This window comes from Ursus maritimus, unplaced genomic scaffold (genome assembly GCF_017311325.1).
Source record: "Ursus maritimus isolate PB19 unplaced genomic scaffold, ASM1731132v1 scaffold_33, whole genome shotgun sequence".
In the NCBI taxonomy this organism is placed as follows: Eukaryota; Metazoa; Chordata; class Mammalia; order Carnivora; family Ursidae; genus Ursus; species Ursus maritimus.
The window spans coordinates 9,589,751-9,611,341 of record NW_024425897.1 but is presented as its reverse complement, the minus strand read 5'-3'; the positions used below and the strand labels follow the sequence as shown (position 1 = coordinate 9,611,341).

Here is a 21,591-nt window from a genome sequence, read left to right as displayed (position 1 = left end):
CCACAGAACAAAAGAAACTCGTAAGAAACAAATCATAGCACCTCCAGATGCCACAAAATGGAGGTTTTAAACTCTCAGTCTTTCAAAACTAAATGAATGATAGTTTTCTAGGGGAAAAAAGAAATCCTTATTTTTGTAGCTTCTGGCATGTTTCCCGCCACAGTAGAGAGAGGTTATGGGAACAGCAGCGAACCCAGAGAGGGGATCTGGATCCTAAACTCCCTCCCTCTACCATACACACAAGCCTATATACAACCTTGAGTGAGCCACGCAACTCCACTGGGCCTCGATTTCTTCCTCTGTCAATCTCTTATGCCCCGTGCAAGGCCTCGATTTTATGACACTATGAAAAAAGACGAGGCATTTCAAAGTCAGCTGACAGATGACAGAGCAAAAAGAAACAATACAGTTACGGTGCTATAAAAGCAATACAGTCCCCCAAAAGCAAAGGAGACAATCTCTATCTTTGGAATTTAGCTCACAACATGGGAGCAATCATAGCCTTGTCAAATAGCTATAAAACACCCAAACCTGCTGTGTTGGGAAAGTCACTTAACCTCTCTGGGTCTCAGCTTCCACAATCATCAAGTGGTCTTTGAGGATTAACACCCTCTGAGTCTATGAGCTTGAGATGGTTTTGTATAAACCATGTAGCACTTTTTCCACTGCTATAATATTTTTTTTAAAGATTTTATTCATTTATTTGAAAGAGAGAGAGAAAGCACAAGCAGGGGAAGGGGCAGGGGAAGTCAGGGCAGAGCCAGCAGCAAACTCCCTCATGAGCAGGGAGCTTCATGTGGGTCTCAATCCCAGGACATGACCCGAGCCCAAAGGCAGACATTTAACCGACTGGGCCACCCAGGTGCCCCAGTAATTTTCTTTTAATCCGTTAACATTCCATTTTACATCTTAAAATCATTTTCAGGCATGTAAATGACACTTAACATTTAATTTATGGGTGCTTTCTACATGCTTTTTCCTTACTCAGGTCCTGCTATTGATGCTGTGTTCCTTACTCCTAATAATCAAGAGCTTACTGTATTAATAATAAACTCTCTAATGTAACAAAAGTGGTCATTGTAATGCTGCTGAAAAATAACCTTTTTTAGCACCTAGCACGCTGTTAATATTCAGCAAATATCAACAATCACAAAAGCTGAAATACCGAGAATAATAATTCCGCAGAGAGCTACAAGTAGGAAACAATCGTAAATTCAGTGCAGGTAGACACAGAGCTAAATTTTACATCTCTAAATATGAGGTAAAACTAGCAGACCAAAATACAACCCATAACTAACCATTATCCAATGGATTAACTCCTCCTACCCTGGACATCACAAAAATTACAGTTTGTACTTAAAAGCACATTCTTGGGGCGCCTGGGTGGCACAGCGGTTAAGCGTCTGCCTTCGGCTCAGGGCGTGATCCCGGCGTTATGGGATCGAGCCCCACATCAGGCTCCTCTGCTAGGAGCCTGCTTCTTCCTCTCCCACTCCCCCTGCTTGTGTTCCCTCTCTCGCTGGCTGTCTCTATCCTGTCGAATAAAAAAAAAAAATAAAAAAATCTTTAAAAAATAAAAATAAAAAAATAAAAGCACATTCTTGGGGCGCCTGGGTGGCGCCATCGTTAAACATCTGCCTTCGGCTCAGGGCGTGATCCCGGCGTTCTGGGATCGAGCCCCACATCAGGCTTCTCTGCTGGGAGCCTGCTTCTTCCTCTCCCACTCCCCCTGCTTGTGTTCCCTCTCTCGCTGGCTGTCTCTATCAAATAAATAAATAAAATCTTTTAAAAAAATAAAATATAAATAAATAAATAAATAAATAAATAAATATAAGCACATTCTTTCAAAAAGTTCCCAGCAAAACAGAGCTAGAGCATTAATCCATTCATGCAAACCGGCTCATGAAGAACCCCAACTCTAGCCTGGAAAGAAATTTTAAACATTCGGGTTCTGTTTCTAGCTTGACCTTTTAATTCAAGTTTCACAGTCATCAGCGATGACGACACTGGTTTAACAACACTGGAAGGATTAGGTATGAGCGCACAGGGCTGGTAAACATGTCTGCAGATGGATGAGAACTACTGTAGGTTGTAGATATCTCTAACATATTTATGAGACTGATTTAATCTCCAGTCAATCTCCAGTCAATACACTAGATAAAGACACCGTTGCTGAATTTAAAACTCCAGATCAGTTCAGATAAGTTTAGTAATGACTCTGGGCTTTGGTTTTAAGTTTTTGAAAGTCAAATTATCAAAACAACTAAAACCAGGAGATTAAAACTGGCAAGGTGGACGGGGAAACCATTAAGTAACGTAACTCACTAACAGAGAACTTCTGTGAATTTTCCAACGCTCAGTCCAAATTTGGCAAAGAAGCAAAAAGTCAAACGGTAGTGAGGGCTGTAGAGGAAAAGGACCCAGTGCCTTTGGAAATGATGTGCTCTGACCCCACCTAGTGGCGGCTGGAGTGATGTCTAAACACCTTGAATCTCTGCACTAGTGACTGAAGATTTGATTCAAGATTTTTTTCCCCTGAGGTCAGCACTAGTTTGGTAATAAATTTTTACGTGCTAAAAATGTACTAAAACATGTGGATTTAGAATCTAAATTAGACAAAGCACAGACAGGGGAGGATGGAACACATCATCCTGTAACAAACCAGAGAAGCCTCATCACCAGCTGGCTAAAAAGATTAGCAGCTCTGAGAAAACTCAATTCTGGGTTTTTAAGACCTCAAATGCCTTTAACTTCTAAAATTAAAAATAAACAAGCACCAAAAATGTTCTTGGACAAGAATGCAAAACTAGCATGAATAATTGGAGAAGTCACCAAAAACAAAGAAAAGAGGAAAATGACACACTGGGGACAAAAGAATAGAGAATAAAAATGGCAGAAATCAGAAGAGAATCCTGCTATCACAGTGGACATCAAGCTAAATAGAGATCAATTACAAAGAAGATCCTTAAACAGAAATACAGTGTAAAATACAGCTCATTATATTTAGACTAATTATAGAGTCTAAGAGCCTACAATTGCAAAGGCATGGATAATCTGAAGAAGATTCAAAGAAAATGAAGGAGATGATTAAGGAGAAAATTCATAATGCCTTCTAGCATGAGACCCTTCTGCTTTACTCCCACACTCCTGGCTCATGATAACACGAGAAGCTAGTATTTACCAACTGCTTACTAGGGTAAGGCCCTGGGCTAAGTGCCCATTAAAGGTCCACCTCATTCATTCACACCTTAAAACAATCCTATATGAAAACTAATATTATTCTCCTCATTTTATAGATTTGGCAACTGAGGCTTCAAGAAGTTAAGTCCAAGATCACTCCGGCAGCAGGTGGCAGTGGTAGGACTTTCACCCACACCAACTTACCCCTTCTATTGGGATGCCAGCTCTTGTTCCCTAAGCAATATCCTTCCTATACTCCAGCAGATTTTTCTCACACCTACATGCTCAAATCCTGAGATGGTTTCCTACCTAAGAAGGAAATATAAAAGGGAGAGTTGTGCAATGAGCTTCTTCTGCCCAGATCACCTAAAATGGGATGTTAAAGCTGAGGGCCTTTGAAATCCTCTCATTTTTCAGACTAAGAACTGAGGCCTGGAGTGGGGAAAAGAAGAGACACGCGCAAGATCACACAGAGGAGCTCTGCCTAGAAGCCAGGCATTGTTCAAACACTAGTTCAGTGCTCTCAATGCTTTTATACAAGTAACACCCTGACTACACACCCAGACCAGACACAGGAAAGTGCGCTGACCTCCTGAGCCCAATGCTGGCCAGGCTTGACCCGAAAGTGCCTCCTGCTTGGCCGGCCTTGCTCCCTGAGGACTGGCTTTAGACCTTGGCACTTCCTGAATTTTGGGCCTAGTTGGTCCCCTGCTCATCCTTTGTCAAAGACCCTGATCCCTGGCCTCATCCTCCTAGTGCCCAGGCCCTCGGATTCAGTCTAGTTTTGTCCCAGGCTCCAGCTCGTTCAGGTTTCGGCGTAACACCTGGCCCAGAGTGGTTGTCCTCTAATTGGGCTCCTTGTTCCAAACTCTTCCCACCCCCACCCCAAACATTTCAAATCATTCTGCACGGAGACCACTTTAAATCACTCTCCTAATAAAAAACCTCAAAGCTCCCCACTGCATTTGATGAATATAAACTCCTTAAGCTGGCCTTCAAGGGCCTCCAGTATCTGTCCTGAACCTACGAATTCAAACACATCTCTCTCCTCTCCCTCCTCAACCCAGAGGATTTCCATCCACTGCCTTTGCTCAGGCCACGTCCACTGATCCACTGACAGGAACACTCTTCCTCTTCATCTGTGGACACAAACCTTCCTTCAAAATGGGGAGGGTGTTCCCCATTCACCCCACTGCATGGTTTTTTCTCTGTCTCAACAGGAACACACCTTCATTTGATACAGACAGACTGCTAGATAGATACATAGATAGATTCCTTTGCATTATCTTTTCATGTGTACCCTGTTTCTCTAACCAGATTATGAGCACCCTAGAAATCTGGGACCTTCCCTCTTAAATATCTTTCTGTGTGCTCTAATGCCTTAAATATTGGCTTTTCCAAAAGTGAACTGATGGAAAAGGAGGTGTATTTCAAAGAAGTTAGATAACTAACTTCACAGAGTACACGAAAAGGCCTCAGAATAGAGAGGTTAACCAATTGCTATTTATGGGGACACACCAAATATTAAGAGATTATCAGGCTGATTATAGGGAAGAATATTCGGACCACAAAGCTTGTTAAATACGCAACTAGAAAATACTTAACTGTTGCAAAATAACCTTCATTTTAAGCCAAAGGCAAGCAATTTCAAGTAGGATCATGGCAAATGAAAAGGATTCACTTATGGAAAATGTCCATTTGATTCAAAGGCAAACCAGACACTGAGGCAATGCAACAGAGGTCGTCAGTCATATCACCCACCAGCCAAAATTTAAGGCCACTGGCAAGTTCACAAAATGGTTTTGAAATGGCACCTTACACCAAGTGTAATAAATAAAATAATGCCATAGACAAATGGCTGAGTTAGGAAGTTCTCTGTAAGATCTCTTATTTCTGCTTTCTTTTTGCACTTTACCAAATACCAAAGTTGTCTCCAGGTTTCTGTTTCTCTCCTTTTTTTCTACTTGGAGCTTCCTATGAGGGCAGCATAGCTTAACACAAAGAGAGCCAGCCTGGAAGACAGATGACTTGGGTTTGAATCTCAGCCCTATCACTTGGTAGCTATGTGGTATTCTTGGGCACAAAGAGGGGGGAACACTTGAGCAGAGCCCAGACAGAGAATGAGAACATCTGTGCCAGCAGACAAGTGAGAAAGGCATTCTATGCAAAGGCAAAACAGTATGAAAAGAACTTGGTAGCTTCCAGAAAGAGCAACCAGGACAACAGACCCAGAGAAAAAAGGGAAAGTGGGAAAGTGCAGGAGAGCCTGGGAAAGGGAGCCAAATGAGGAGAGGGCCTGGATTTACTTCCTTTTCTGTAACAACCTGTATATGCGACTTACCTATGTCAGGTGCTAGTCTAAGTACTTTACCAATACTGACTCAGTTTTAATCCCTGTAACAACCCCTTGCAGGAAGAATTACTACACTTCCCATTTTACAGATGGAGGGAACAGACATCTGAAGAGGATTAAAGAACCTGTCTAAGGTCGCTGAGCTGGTTAGGGCAGAGCCAGGGATCAGGCTCCTGAGACCAAGCTCTCCCGAGACGCTCATTACCTCTAGGCTGTGCTGCTTCAGAGCCCAGACAATAAACTGGAACTTGAGATAAGACCTCTCCAACTGACTTGAAAGCCTCGTTGTGAGGTTCAAATAAGCAACTGCTAGCCTCATTGGTCATTACTGAGATTCTCCCACTGTCTAGCGGTCCCTGTCCTCTTCTTTCTCTTTCAGATTAGACAGTGGCTCTGCTGGGACTTTAAGCAGGCTATGTACCCTGCTGGAGCCTCCAATCCCCACTCTGAAAATGAAGCCAGTGACAAGACCTCCATCCTAAGTAGCTCTTGATCACTGCTAGGTCCACATGGGTACTCAGTAAATACCTGTTGAGTGAATAAGTGAATGAGTCTCTGTTGTAAGTATTAAATGAGATAGTACTTTTAAAGCATTTAGCATGGTACCTGACACACAGTAACTGTTACTCCCTAGCCCTTTCTCCTACAAAAGAGCAGGCATGGGGGCCAGCAGATGGCAGCACTAGCCAGTATATGCCCTGTTTCCTTCTACCTTCAGCGGCATTCACCTGACTGCCCACATCCTAGATCTGCAGACCAAGGCCATCCGTGGGCACTGCTTAAACCCCATGGGAGAACCCAAAGATAAGGTAGAAACAATCTTTCTTCTGAAATAAGAAAAAAGGTTTCTCAGTGCCCTCATATAGAGTCCCATTACTACATACAACTAGCAATGAAATGACCACCACTGCCCTCCGGAAGTTTGCATCCTAGAAGGGAAGCATTTGCCTGAGTCTTGGGGTGTCTGGGTTGTAATATCTTACTGAAAATACCAGGATCGTTCTTTCTGTTTTCCCCTTTCAAAAGTTTCTACTTCATGTCCACTTGTATGTTGGAATGATCTGCAATGCTGGTGTTTAATCCAATCATAATCCCACCTGGGTATGTGAAAACATTTGGGATGTCAACCAACAGGAGAAGGAGGCTTTGTTTCCAACAGAAGATGGAACAACTCAATTCTGAGAAATTTTTCATACTTGGCTCTTCTTACCGATAGATTGAATTATTAGAGTAAAATTTCAGCCTAGATAAGAAATAACATAACCGTTTAGCCTCCTGGCAAATTACGTTCAGCACCCACTTTCTCAAAATGACAAATATCAAATCGTTCAACTGGAAAAATCCTCTGAAACAGCAAGCCAATTGTGCAATGCAGCAAGTAGTGCAAGGAAGAGATTTATTCCCTATCTCTGCAGCAACAAAGTCTGGATTTATTAGCATAAGGTAACACGATTCATACGTTAACTACCACTGGTTCTGAAATTGAGTCCTTGGACCACCACCACCTTTGACCTCAAAAAAGTCAAGAATTCCTCAAGTACCATCTCTTCTCTTTTTTCTTTTTTTCTTTTTCCAAATGCATCTGCCATCTCCTTGCATTAGCTCCTTGCTCAGTTAATACACAACATAAAAATAGCAAGAGAGAAAGACTGATAGTTTCTCAGAGCTCTATCATCATAAATCAAACTACTGTTACTTTTTTAATAGAATATTTGAACATATTCGTTTACAAACAGGTATTTACACTGAAAAGTCAATGAAATGCAACAGCTTGACAAATCACAACAGGGCAGTAACCATGGTGACCTGAGTCTCCTACTTTAGGCCAATACAATCCCTTCTAGTTCTTCCTTTCTGCTTGGCACTATGTGTTCCATGAATCCTTATAAAACCTTGCAGGGCCAAATTAATTAATTAATTAAGAAAATAAATAAAACCCTGCAGGGTCAGTATTATTATTTCCATTTTACTGATGTAGAAACTGAGGTCCGACGAGTTTAGGTATCTTATCCAAGCCAGAAGCAGATTAGCTGGAATTCAAACCCAGGTCGACTTTATTTCAAGGCCTATACACTTTCTACTAATGCTCTGCTACTCAAAGTGTGGTCCCTGGACCAGCAGCACCCGCATCATTTGAGAATGTTAGAAATGCAGAATTCTCCGTCCGACCACAGAAGTACAGAATCAGAATTCTCAATTTATCAAGATCCTAGGTCATTCACGGGCACATTTTAAGTTTGACAGACTCTATGCTGTACCATTCTGCCTCTCTGAATATCACTACTCTTATCTTCTAGAGATCAGTGGTCCTCATTATGGTGGCAGCGAGAGGGGAAGAAGGAAGAGTGTTTTCCCCCCAGGGACACTTGACAACATCTAAAGACATTTTTGGTTGTCTCACCTGAGAGGGTGCGGAGGTGCTACTGGCATCTAATGGATAGAGTCCAGAGATGCTTCTTAACACCCTACAATGCAAAGGGCAGCCTGCACCCTAACAAAGAATTATCCAGCCAAAATGTCAATAGTGCCAAAGTTGAGAAACCCTGCTATAGCTGATAACATCGCATATTCTCTTTGGGTCTGGGGTCTGTTCAAAAAAGAAAGATTTTCATGGTAGAATGGTGGCTGAAGAAATCTTATACAAAATCCCTTTTCCTACCAGTCAGTCTCTCATAATCTCTTGCAACATTTACCAAATAGAAACTTAGATTGGCCGGGGAGGGGGGGACCTCGCTGGCTCAGTAGGTAAAGCATGTGACTCTTGATCTCAGCGTTGTGAGGCTGAGCCCCACACTGGGTGTAGAGATTACCTAAATAAATAAATAAGATCAACACAAACCTAATTTGCCACCTATTATTGTGCGATCTGAGAGCTAAGAGTAATTTTTTCATTTTTAAATGTAAACGTAAATTTTTTAATTTTTTATTTTTTTTAAAGATTTTATTTATTTATTTGAGAGAGAGAGCGAGAAAGCACAAGCGGGCGGGAGAGGCAGAGGGAGAGGGAGAAGCCCTAATGCCGGGCTCGATTCCAGGACCCCAGGATCATGACCTGAGCCAAAGGCAGACACTTAACTGACTGAGCCACCCAGATGCCCTTTAAATGTCAATTTTTAAATTACATTTCGTTACTTGTGAAAATTATATGAAAATCAAATTTCAATGATCACAAATAGTTTTATTGGAACAAAGTCATGTCTTTTGTTCCCATTTTGTCAAAGGCCGCATCCTCCTTAACATAGCCTCAGATATAACTCACTACCTTAAAATTCACCTATTTAAAGTGCCTAATTCGGGGCATCTGGGTAGCTCAGTCAGTTAAGTGTCTGCCTTCAGCTTAAGTCATGATCCCAGGGTTCTGGGATCGAGCCCCACATCGGGCTCCCTGCTCAATGGGGAGTCTGCTTCTCTCTCTCCCTCTCCCCACCCTCTTGTTCTCCTCACTACGCTCTAATAAAAAAAAAAAATTTAAAAACTGCCAATTCAGTGGTTTCTAGCATATCTGTAGAGTTCTCCAACCATTACCACCGTCAATTTTAGAATATTTTCATCACCTCAAAAAGAAACCTTGCACCCCTCGGCTATCACTCCTATATCCCTGTACCCTTTCTCCGGCCCTAAGCAACCAAAATCTACTTTCTATTTCCCTATATATCCCCACTCTGGACTTCCTGATGAATGAAATAGCAGGTGTTCTTTTGTGACTGCTTCTTCCACTTAGCATAATGTTTTCAAGGTTCACCCATATTGTAGCATGTATTTATTATTTCATTCCTTCTTAGTGCCAAATAATATTCCATTGTACTGATACACCACCTTTGGTCTACCCTTTCATCAGTTGATGGACATTTGGGTTGTTTCCACCTTTTGGCTCTTACAAATAATGTTGCTACGGACATTTTGTGTACAAGTTTCTCTGTAGATATACATGGATTTCTCTTGAGTAGATACCTAGTAGTGGAACTGCTGGGTCATATGGTAGTAACTCTATATTTAATTGTTTGAGGAATGGCCAGACTGTTTCCCAAAGTGGGCTGCACCATTTTACATTCCCACCAGCAGTGTATAGGGGTTCCAACTTCCTCATATTCTCACCAACATTTATTATTACATGACTTTTTGATTCTAGTCATCCTAGTGGTTGGCTCTTACTGTGCTAAAGTGGTTATCTCATGGGGTTATTTTCATTTCCCTGAAGACTAATGATGTTGAGCATATTTTTCATGTGCTTATTGGCCATTAGTATATCTTCCTCAAAGAAATGTCTATTCAGATGCTTTGCCCCTTTTTTTAAAGTAAACTCTATGCCCAAAATAGAGTGGGGCTTGAACTCACAACCCTGAGATCAAGAGTCATGCACAGGCACCCCTCCTTTGCCCACTTTCTAATTGAGTTATTTGCGTTCTTATTACTGAGCAATAGGAGTCCTTTATGTATTTTAGATATAAGACCCTTATGAGATACATGATTTCCTAATATTTCTTTCCATGTTCTTGACGGTGTCCTTCAAAGCACAAAAGTTTTTCATCTTGATCAAGTCTACCTACTTTCTTCTTTTGTTACTTATGCTTCTGTTGTCATATCTAAGAATCCTATGCCAAATCCAAAGTCGTGAAGATTTATTTCTGTTTTCTTTTAAGAGTGTTACAGTTTTAGTTCTTATATTTACATCTTTGATGCATTTTTAATTTTTGTACGTGATATGAGTAGGGGTTCAACTTCATTTTTTTTGCATGTGGCCTACCAGTTGTCTCAGCACTGTGGGTAAGTCTACTCATTCCTCTAACGAATGGTCTTGGCACCCTTGTCAAAAATCAGTTAACCATAGATATATGGATCTACTTCTGGACTCTCAGCTCTATTCCATTGATCTATATGTCTATCTTTATGCCAGTACTATACTGTCTTCATTATGGTTCTTTTGTAGTAAGTTTTAAAGAAATATGAGTCTTCCTACTTTCCTCTTCTTTTACAAGATTGTTTTAGCTATTCTGGATCCCTTGCAATTCCATAGAAATTTTAGAATCAGTTTATCAATTTCTAAGAAGAAATAAACTGGGATTCTGATAGGGATCGTGCTGAATGAGTAGATCAGTTTGGGGAATACTTTAACACCTTACAAGGTTACTTTAACATACTTTAACATCTTAACAAGGTTAACACCTTAACAAGGTTACATCTTACGATCTATGAACAAGGGATGCCTCTCCATTTATTTAGATCATCTCTAATTTCTATCAACAATGTTTTAATAATTTTCAGAATATAAGTTTTACACTTCTTTGGTTAAATTTGTTCCTAAATATTTTACACCTAATACTATTATACATAGAATTTTCTTAATTTCATTTTCATATTGTTCATTGCAAGTATATAGAATTACAAGTGATTTTTGTATATTGCTCTTATATGCTGCAACCTTGCTGAACTCGTTTATTAATTCAAATAGTCTTATGGGGGATTTCTTAAGAGTCTATATACAGGGGTGCCTGGGTGGCACAGCGGTTAAGCGTCTGCCTTCGGCTCAGGGTGTGATCCCGGCGTTATGGGATCGAGCCCCACATCAGGCTCCTCTGCTGGGAGCCTGCTTCTTCCTCTCCCGCTCCCCGTGCTTGTGTTCCCTCTCTCGCTGGCTCTCTCTATCTCTGTCGAATAAATGAATACAATCTTTAAAAAAAAAATGAGTCTATATACAAGATCATGTTATCTGTGAATATATTTTTATTTCTTCCTTTCCAATATGAACGCTTTTTATTTCATTTTCTTGCCTAACTGTCCTGGCTAGAACCTCTAGCACATTGTTGAATAGAAGTGGCAAGATGGGGTGCCTGGGTGGCTCAGTCGGTTAAGCATTTGCCTTTGGCTCAGGTCATGATCCCAGGGTCCTAGAATCAAGCCCCACATCAGGATCCCTGCACAGCAGGGAGTCTGCTTCTCTCTCTCTCTCAAATAAATAAATTCTTAAAAAAAAAAAAAAAGAATTGGCAAGGTATCTTTGTTTTATTCCTGATCTCACTATTAAGTATGACAGTTAGCTGTGGGTTCTTCACTGATACTCTTTATCAGGTTGTGGAAGCTCCCTTCTATTCCTATTTTGTTCAGTGTTTTTTTCATGAAATGCTGTTGGATTTTGTCAACTGCTTTTTCTGCATCTGGTGAAATGATCATGTGATTTTTGTCTTTTTATTCTATTAATATGATCTATTACATTAATTGATTTTCAGATGTTAAACCTTGCATTCCTGGAATAAATTTCACTTGGTTATGATGTATGATTTTTAAAAATATGTTGCTAGATTCAGTTTGCTAATATTTTTGTTAAGAATTTTTGCCTCCGGGGCGCCTGGGTGGCACAGTGGTTAAGCGTCTGCCTTCGGCTCAGGGCGTGATCCCAGCGTTACGGGATCGAGCCCCACATCAGGCTCCTCTGCTATGAGCCTGCTTCTTCCTCTCCCACTCCCCCTGCTTGTGTTCCCTCTCTCGCTGGCTGTCTCTATCTCTGTCAAATAAATAAATAAAATCTTTAAAAAAAAAAAAAAAGAATTTTTGCCTCCAGGGGCGCCTGGGTGGCACAGTGGTTAAGCATCTGCCTTTGGCTCAGGGCGTGATCCCGGCGTTGTTGGATTGAGCCCCACATCAGGCTCCTCCGCTATGAGCCTGCTTCTTCCTCTCCCACTCCCCCTGCCTGTGTTTCCTCTCTCGCTGGCTGTCTCTATCTCTGTCAAATAAATAAATAAAATCTTTAAAAAATTTTTTTTGCCTCCGGGGCCACCTCGGTGGCTCAGTCGGTTAAGCATCTGCCTTCAGCTCAGGTCAAGATCCCGAAGTCCTGGGATTGAGTCCTGCAGTTCCGCACTGGGCTCCCCGCTCAGCAGGGAGTCTGCTTCTCCCTATGCCCTGCCCAGCTTGTGCTCTTTCTCGCTCTCTCAAATAAATAAAATTTTAAAAAATAAGAATTTTTGCTTCCATATTTTTTAAAGTAATCTCTATACCCAATGTGGGGCTGAACTCACAACTCCGAGATCAAGAGTCACATGACCTACCAACTGAGCCAGCCAGGCACCCTGTTTTGCTTCCATATTCATAAGAGATCTCAGTCTCCCGTTTTCTTGTTATAGTTTTGTTGGGTTTTCGTATCAGGGTAACACCAGCCTCATAAAATGAGATGGGAAATGTTCCCTCCTCTCCTGTTCTTTTGGAAGAGTATGTGAAGAATTGGTATTAACTGTTCTTAAAATGTTTGGCAAAATTCAGTAGTAAAGCCATTTGGGCCACTAGTACATACAGCCTAGACATTTCTTTGAGGGTATTTTTATTACTGATTTAATCTCTTTACTGGTTATAGGTCTGTTCAGATTGTCCGTTTCTTCTTGAGTCAATTTTGGTAGTTGGGTGTGTTTCCAGGCATTTGTCCATGTCATTTAAATTAATCTGTTTGGTGTAAACTGTCATTTTACTTTTGTTTTCTATGTGTTTCATGTCTTTTTCGTTTCTCTACTCCTCCTTTACTACTTGTTTTTACATTAGGTGAATATTTTCTAATGAAGCATTTACATTTATTTAATGATTTCTTCATCACATTTTTTAAGTGTTTGGGGGATTTTTTTAGTGGTTGCTCTAGGGTTTACCAGATAATCTTATCAGAGTCAGCTTCAGATTTATACTAGCTTAATTCCAGTGGTATATACATCCTACATATCTAAATATATAGACCCTGTATCTATATATATCTATATATCCTTTCCCTTTCCACTTTCGTAGACTATTTTCTATATATATATTAAAATTATATATGTACTATATATATATATTAAAATTACAAACCCAACAATACATTATTGTTATTACTTTACCATCTGTAGTCATGTCCTTAGCCCATTACAGCTTTGCTTCCACCCACCTCCTCTGTGCTATTATTGGCATGTTACTACACATATATTACGTTTGTATGTTATAGGCCCAATAGTACATTACATACGTTATTTTATACAACTGCTCTTTAAATCAGTTATAAGAAGAGAAAAGTATTCATTTCTACTGTCTTTTATAATTACATTAATTACCTTTCCCAGGGCTTTTTTTTTTTTTTTTTAATGTAGATCCAATTACTGTCTGAGGCCATTTGCTCTCAGCCTGAAGAACCTCCTTTAGTATTTCTTGTAAGAGAGGTCTTTGAACAACATCTCCAATTTGCATTTACCTGGGAAAGTCTTTATTTCACCTTCATATTCGAAACAGCCATTTTGAAATATCCAGCTGGGCTGGATATAGGATTCTTAGCTGACAAGTTTTTTCTTTGAGCACTTTGAACATGTTATCCCACAGCCTCTGGCCTCCACAGTTTCTGCAGAGAAGAGAGCTGTTAATCTTAATGAAGTTTCCTTGTATAAGTCCTTCTTCTCTTGCGGCTTTCAAGATTTTCTCCTTGTCTTTGACTTTCTGCATTTTTACTTTTTCTATTTGTGGATCTCTTTTATTTTTCCTCTTTGGAGTTTATTGAGCTTCCTGAATGTCCAGACTATTGTTTTCCAACAAATCCAGAAAGTTTCAGCTACTATTTTTTTAAATATTTTTTCTCTCTCCTCTCCTGGTATTCCCATTACATATGTGCACTTAATGATTTCCCACATTTTTCATTGTTTTTTCCTTTCTATTCTTCAGCTTGCATCATCTCTATTATTCTATCTTCAAGCAAGCTAATTCTTTCTTCTGCTGGTTTCAATCTACTCTGAGACTCTCTAGGAATTTATTTCCGTTTTGGTACTTTCCAACTCCAGTATTTTCATTTGGTTCTTTTCTGTAATTCCTATCTCTTTACTGATCTTCTCCACTTGATGTGAAAATGTCATTATATCTTCCTTCTTTAATCATGCTTTCCTTTAGTTCTGTGAACGTATTTGTAATGGCTGTTTGAAACCTTTTCTGCTAAATTTGTCATCTGGTCGCTCTCACAGGCAATTTCTACTGCTAGGCTTTTTCCATCGTATGGGTCATATTTCCTGTTTCTTTACATGCCTCATAATTTTTTGCTGGAAATTAGACATTTCAGGTAATATGTTATCTAAATAATATAGATAGTGGACTGGTTCTGCCCGCCCCAGCCCCAGGACTTATTGGTATTTGCTTATTTACTGATGGGCTGGAATGTTTTAGTGAAATCTACTTCCTTCACACCTTCACACAGTGTTAAGGCCTATGATGTTGTTCCTCAGAGAGGCACAAATTTGGTTTTGGCCACAGTCATCCCGGAGTGACAGTGGTTTTAGTAGGGCTCTTTCTTTTCCTCTGATCACACCCAGCTGTTAAACTTCATTAACTGTGTTTTGCTGTTCTATTATTTTCAACCATGCCCTAGGGCATAACTTGCTCTACAAAATAATCCAATCAAAGGTGGCTCTTCTGAGGGAACAGTTTATTCAATCTCAGGAGGGCTCTTCCCAGCTTTTTTTTTTTTTTTTTTTAGATTTTATTTATTTGACAGAGAGAGAGACAGCCAGCGAGAGAGGGAACACAAGCAGGGGGAGTGGGAGAGGAAGAAGCAGGCTCCCAGCAGAGGAGCCTGACGTGGGGCTCGATCCCACAACGCCGGGACCACGCCCTGAGCTGAAGGCAGACGCTTAACGACTGCACCACCCAGGCGCCCCATCTTCCCAGCTGTCTTTATCTCTGATTCTCTCCTGAAAACTAGCTAGTCTGCAGTCTAGGCTGTATCTTCATTAAATCCGTATCTTCCTCCCTTTTGCCCTTCACCAAATCCTCCAGTTAAGAGTTCCCTTAGGCATAAACTTCTCCACATTTTGTTGCAAATGAATTAACTGCCTTTGGGAAGAGAGCAGAAGCTACAGGTTTTAAAGCCTTCTTCTCCCTCCAGGTAAAATCTGAGTCCTTGGTGGAATGAGGGGGACACACCAGCCTGAGATTTTCTCAGTTTGCCTCCTCTGGCATGGAACCACCATTGCACAAGCTGGGTTTGGGACGAGAGGAACCGGGGCCCCAGCAGTCTCAGTGTGCCATGCCCAAAGCACAGCTCCCATTCTGTGAGTAGGAGCTGGACAGAAGAAGGAAGAATCGTATTTCAACTATACACACCTGGGACTGTCTCAGTAACAAGTAGGCTTGAGCAGGATAAGAAACACTGAAGTTCTGCTCCTCCTGGGAAGAAAGTGGTCTGACAGGGAGTTAGGGGAAGAGGGAGCCCTGTGTTCTGGGTTGCAGCAATCTGGAGTGGAATCTCCACCCTGCTGAGTTGGAAGTGGGGAGGGAGATAGTAGCCTTGGTTCAAATACTAGACTCTCGCCTTTCTTAGCAAATTTTCACAGATTTTCTTGAATAGATGTTTATTCATTTGATGAATGTTTGCCCTTAGGACCATTTCCAGAAGGTTTAAATAGGTGAGTTTTTTGAAGTAATTTTCACCAGTCTTAGAGGCGAGCAGGTCAATGACACTCCTCAAGCTGTCATGCTGGAAGTGAATCCTAAGGCTGCTTTTGTGCTGTAATAGTTGAGCTGAAGAGCTAAGTAGTTGTAACAGAGATCCTATGGCCTGCAAAGCTGAAAATATTTACTATGTGGCCCTTTACAGAAAAAGTTTGTCAACCCCTGACTTAGGTCACTGCTGCCAGTGCTGCTGGTTCACAGACCACACTCTGGACTAGCAAGGATTTAAATTACTTGAGAGGCAGTACTATTTTGGCTAAAAAGCTTGACTTAAAATCCCACTTTGCCACTTACTAGATAATGGTTTGGGGTACCTACCTCATTGGGTAGTTGTGAGAATGAAATGTATGAGCGTCTGACACTTAGAATATATTCAGCAAATAATAACTTATTATCATGATGTAATGAAAAGTTAAGTATTAGTCATCATCTCTTTCCCTTAAAGAGTTTTCTTCCAGAAAATGAAAGCTTTCGGGAAAGGGAAAGAAGTATAGACTTTCCAATATACGAGATGCAACTTTTAATACCTGGGGCACATAATAGTATCTAATTAAAATAAATAAATAAATAAATAAATAAGAGCATAGAGCTGGAGCTTAAGCCTGACACTGAAAACCAGTATTTGCCACCACAGATGCTTCCAGCCTCTTGCAGTAACAATGAATGAAAACCTTCAGGAAGTGCTTCCAAACCCAAAGCCCTATGAAAAAAGAGCAGCAATTAATCTTTAACGTGAGGATTTGGGCCTAGATGGCTCCTTCCGGTTCTGGTCAGCTCTGTCTATGCTCAGAGACCGTATAAACTGAATCCCTCAAGCTTCCACCTTGACTGTCACCGCGGCAGGGGCGCCCCAGTTGGTGCCCGACCCACAGCAGGGCCCGGCTCCCCTTGCCGCAGCCCGTCGGGGCTGCCAGCGGGTTACCTCGCAATTGAACTCCATCTCGGCGTCCATGGTGACGATCCGCACGGTGAACGTCTTGGGCTGCTTCCTCTTGAGCGAGCTGAAGCTCATACGGGAAGCGATGGCCCCGGCCATGGCGCGGGGCTCAGGCCCGGGACCCTAGCGCCCCGAGGCCTGCGCTCTGGACCTGTTAGCCCCCCTGGAGGAGCCGCAGAGGCCTCAGGGCCACCATGGTAGCCAACTGGCCGGCCTGGGAGCTGTCTGGTCGGCGCGGGCCCCCAGCGGCCAGCATGGGCCGTGAGGACCCTGCCCCGGGAGCGTAAAGGAGAGTTGGGGGGCGGACCCTTACGGCCACGGGGACGGAACACCAGCCAGGACCGACGGGGTGGGCTCGGCTCGGCGCTCAGAGACTCGGGCCGGGGACGCTAGGGACGCCCCGGGACGGGGCCCCTAGACGGCAGCGGCCCAGCCCCCGCGCGCCTCTCAGCGGCCGATGGAGGTCTCGGGGCCGCGCTGCGGCCAGGCGCGCACGTGCGCGCGTGGCTGTCACCGTCCTCGCTCCGCGCGCCCGCGGGAAGCGTCCCCTCCCCACAGACCCCGGCCTGCTCCCCGCCCCGCCCTCAGGCCCCCAGATCATTAGACACAGCGCAACCGAACCCGGAGGCTGCCGCCCGGACTCTGCGGTTGGCTGAGAACCCCTAGGGAGGCGGGACTTTTCCCTCCCGTCGGCTCTACTTCAGAAAGACCCCACCAATTGGAAGTTCAGCTGTGATTGGAGGCGCGGGCCTGGGCTCGGCGTTGAGTGGCCATAGCGGCAGTCACTCCGAACGCTTTTGTTCGCAGGGAGTACGCCTACTCTAGCAAGACTGGTTGAGGCGTCGGAACCCGGCGCGCCTGCCCCGGGGAACCACGTAGAGGCTGTTCGGCAGTTGCGGGTGGGCGAGTGAGGGAGTGCCCTTCGGACCAAATACGCGCCGAGTGTGGCGCCCCAGGAGATTGTGTTTCGGACACTAGGCGGATAATCCTCCTTGGCACTTAACTGCATATACTGACCTTCGTGTTTCTTAAACTTTTAAATCACGTGGAGGCTGCTTAGGTTGCCGGCGCTCTCCCGAGATCCTTCTGCTTCTCTTAGGGAGAAATTACATCATTACCAAGGAAGGATAATAATTGTACCTACCTCGTGGGGTGGTTGAGGAATTTAAGGAAGTTAATACATATAAAGTCTTTAGAACGGTGGCTGGCACATACTAGTTTGAATCCTATGAAATTGCTGTTTTTACGGGTACAAAACAGTCGAAAAAATGAAAGCATTTCTCATTTTGTACTCTGATTTCCATTTTCAAACCATATATGTGTTTTATGTTTTTTAAATGTCATCAAGTTATAGTGGATGTGTTGTGAGGTGGGGGGAGTATATAGCTTTCTGTATTTAAAAAATAAATCCTACTTCTAAATAACTCTTAATGGTTGAGTAGAGACAATTTCCTCTGTTTTGACTGAAGAGTAAGCAGTCCTTAAATGTTAACGATCATTAGCATCACCTCCCCTACGGATGGGAAAATTGAGAAGCGCAGCACGACAGAGCCACCTGCTAACTATTATCTAGATAGTGAGAAGCAAAGATGGGACTCAAAACCCAGATTTATCCCTCCCAGAGCTTGCTGGCATTACCGTTTCGCTGCCCTGCTTCCCTAATTGTGGCTGCCAAGTTGCTCCCTGTTGTAGCCCCCAAAACCACAAACTACCATTCTGGAGCACTCAGCAGACACAGTTGCTGGTAACTATACCATAGCATACCCCTAGCTCTTCTCCACAAAACCCCGTGGTGCAGTGAATCACCAGCATATGCTGGCCCACCCAGCAAAGCTTCTGTGGGGGAACTTTATATCCTGTCTACTGCTGGCAAATTCTCCCCACTAAAATGATTGTTCAGGGTAGTGTGGGCTTGGAGTGAGAGTGTCTTCATTTTAATTGCTTCAGTTCTTCCCCGTAGGTGGGAGAACCAGGGTGAATTCTCCCAAGGGCTTCCCACAGGGACAACAAATCAGGGCTTTAACCCAGGGCCAGGACTGCCGACAAAAAAGAAGTGATTCTGGGATCCTACTGAGGGGTAGAAAGAGGATGTAGATCAGACAGCAGGGGTAAAAGTGACATTGATGGCCAGTAATAGCTCCTTTTTATGGAAGGCTTACTAGGTGCCAGGCACTGGGCTAATTGGCCAAAAATGCCAAATTTAAACATTCTTGGGGAGACATCCAGGTGGATACATGGGTCTGGATCTCAGAAGGGAGGCCAGGACCAGGAATAAAAATAGATGTAATGGAATATTACACTGGCATTAAAAGTGCCATCCACAAAAAATAAACGCAAATGATCATTCCTACCAGATAAGGGCTTGACAAGGAATAATTCAAGCAGAGCTCATTAAAAAAGATCTGGGGGTTCCTGACTGGCTCAGTCTAGAGCATGAAACTCTTTTTTTTTTTTTTTTAAGATTTTATTTATTTATTTGGGAGAGAGCACAAGTGAGGTGAGGGGCAAAGGGAGAAGCAGACTCCCCACTGAGCAGGGAGCCTGATGCAAGGCCGATCCTGGGACTCCAGGATCATGACCTGAGCTAAAAGGCAGACGCCTAACCGACGAAGCCACCCAGGTGCCTCTTACATGCCTGAGCATGTAACTCTTGACCTTGGGGTTGTGAGTTTGAACACCACATTGGAAGGTAGAGTGTACTTAAAAATACATGTTTTTAAACATGTATTAAAAAAACATGTTTAGGGGGCGCCTGGGTAGCGCAGTCGTTAGGCATCTGCCTTCGGCTCAGGGCGTGATCCCAGCGTTCCAGGATGGAGTCCCACATCAGGCTCCTCCGCTGGGAGCCTGCTTCTTCCTCTCCCACTCCCCCTGCTTGTGTTCCCTCTCTCGCTGGCTGTCTATCTCTGTCAAATAAATAAATAAATAATCTTAAAAATAAATAAATGAATAAAACATGTTTAAAAAAAAAAAACTAAGGCTGGCTCAGTGGGTGGAGCATTGACTTGATCCCGGGGTTATGAGTTCAAGCCTCACACTGGGGTTAGAGATTACATAAAAAAATAAAATATTTAAAAAAAAAGAAAGATCTGGACACACAGACAGTAAATACCTGTTGAATGAAGAAATAAAGGACATGAGGAAATACTTAATGGTCTCACCCATGGAAACAGTATTAATGGCTACCATGTATTAAGTGCTTACCATATAAGGTACTCTGCAAAGGGCTTTGCATGCTTTATTTCTTTTGACCTTTATCAAAACCTTACTTGGTAGGTACTATATCCTCAGTTTACACATGAGGAAACTGGCTAAGGCTGAAAGGAGGTATTTTACCCAAGACTGTAACTGGTATAGATGCAGTTTGCATCCAGGATGGTTTTTATCTAGATTTCACCTTAGTTACATTTTGTTCCTCCATTCTTCCAGAAGATCAGTAACTCTCAAAGTGAGGTCCATTCCCTCCAGGAGACATCTGGCAACGTCTAAAGATTTTTTTTTGGTTATCACAAGTAGGGGATGTTCCTGTACTCCATGGTAAAGGCTGAGGATGCTGTTAAACATCTCACAATGCACAAGACAACCTCCCACAACAAAGAATTATGCAGCCCAAAGTACCAACAGTGCCCAAGCTAAAGAAATCCTTCTCTAGAGCAATTCTTCTTTTTTTTTTTTTTTTAAGATTTATGTATTTGTTTGAGAGAGAAAGAGAGCACAAGCCGGGGTGGCAGAGGAAGAGGGAGAGAGAATCTCAAGCAGTCTCTGTGCTCAGTGCAGAGCCCAACGCAGGGCTTAATATCATGACCCTAAGATCACGACCAGAGCTAAAACCCGAGAGTTGGTGCTTAACCGACTGTGCCGCCTAGGCACCCCTGGGGCAATGATTCTTTAACTGTTTGTGTGTGTGTGTGTGTGTGTGTGTGTGTGTGTGTTTCAAGTCAAAAACACTCTATCAAGGGGCACCTGGGTGGCAAAGCGGTTGGGCGTCTGCCTTCGGCTCAGGGCGTGATCCCAGCGTGATGGGATCGTGCCCCACATCAGGCTCTTCTGCTATGAGCCTGCTTCTTCCTCTCCCACTCCCTCTGCTTGTGTTCCCTCTCTCGCTGGCTGTCTCTATCTCTGTTGAATAAATAAATAAAATCTTTAAAAAAAAAACACTCTATCAAGAATCTGATGAAACCAGTGGACATTCTCCACAAAGGAATACACACACACATACACATGCACAAAATTTTGCCTGTGGTTTTGGAAGGTTCATGGAAAGACTCCTCCAACGTGCATCTTAAGCCCCAGGTTAAATCAACTCATCACTAAGATTGAATCAACTTGACCCTGAATGCTAGATTGTAACCTGTCTGCCAAACACTGGACTTGGTTGTTTCTAGAATTACTTTCATTGTACATTGGCATGATGCCAGTGTCCTGCTCAAAGGGTGTTACAAGAAACGGCCCTGTGCAACTCTGTCTTTAGTAGAGATTTAGCTGACGAAGGTACACACAGCATCCTTCCTGTGAAGACTCACAAGAGAAATCTCTCTTAAACTCCAGCACTTAACGTTTCTCATGGGAGACTGGTTTGCTTTTTATTTTTTTAATAACGTTCGTTGTGTTTTCCTTATCTCATAAGTAATCCATATGCATTACAAAAAAGAAATAGAAATGGCAGATAAGCAGCGTGGTAGGC

At 42.6% G+C, this 21,591-nt stretch overlaps 1 protein-coding gene across 7 annotated transcripts in view; it reads right to left on the bottom strand.

Annotated features, from left to right (window-relative positions):
* NF2 (neurofibromin 2) overlaps positions 1–17,494 on the bottom strand; it is a 76,297-nt gene extending 58,803 nt beyond the window's left edge. For 3 of the 7 annotated variants that reach the window (XM_008686721.2, XM_040619711.1, XM_040619713.1), the window contains exon 1: positions 16,893–17,485. In XM_008686721.2, the coding sequence (XP_008684943.2) occupies positions 16,893–17,006 (114 nt within the window). In that variant the 5' untranslated portion in view covers positions 17,007–17,485. Of the gene's footprint in view, positions 1–256; positions 356–16,892 lie in introns of those variants that run through there. The other 4 variants (XM_040619715.1, XM_040619716.1, XM_040619712.1 and 1 more) reach the window with 4 other exon arrangements.
* Positions 17,495–21,591: the final 4,097 nt, after the last annotated feature.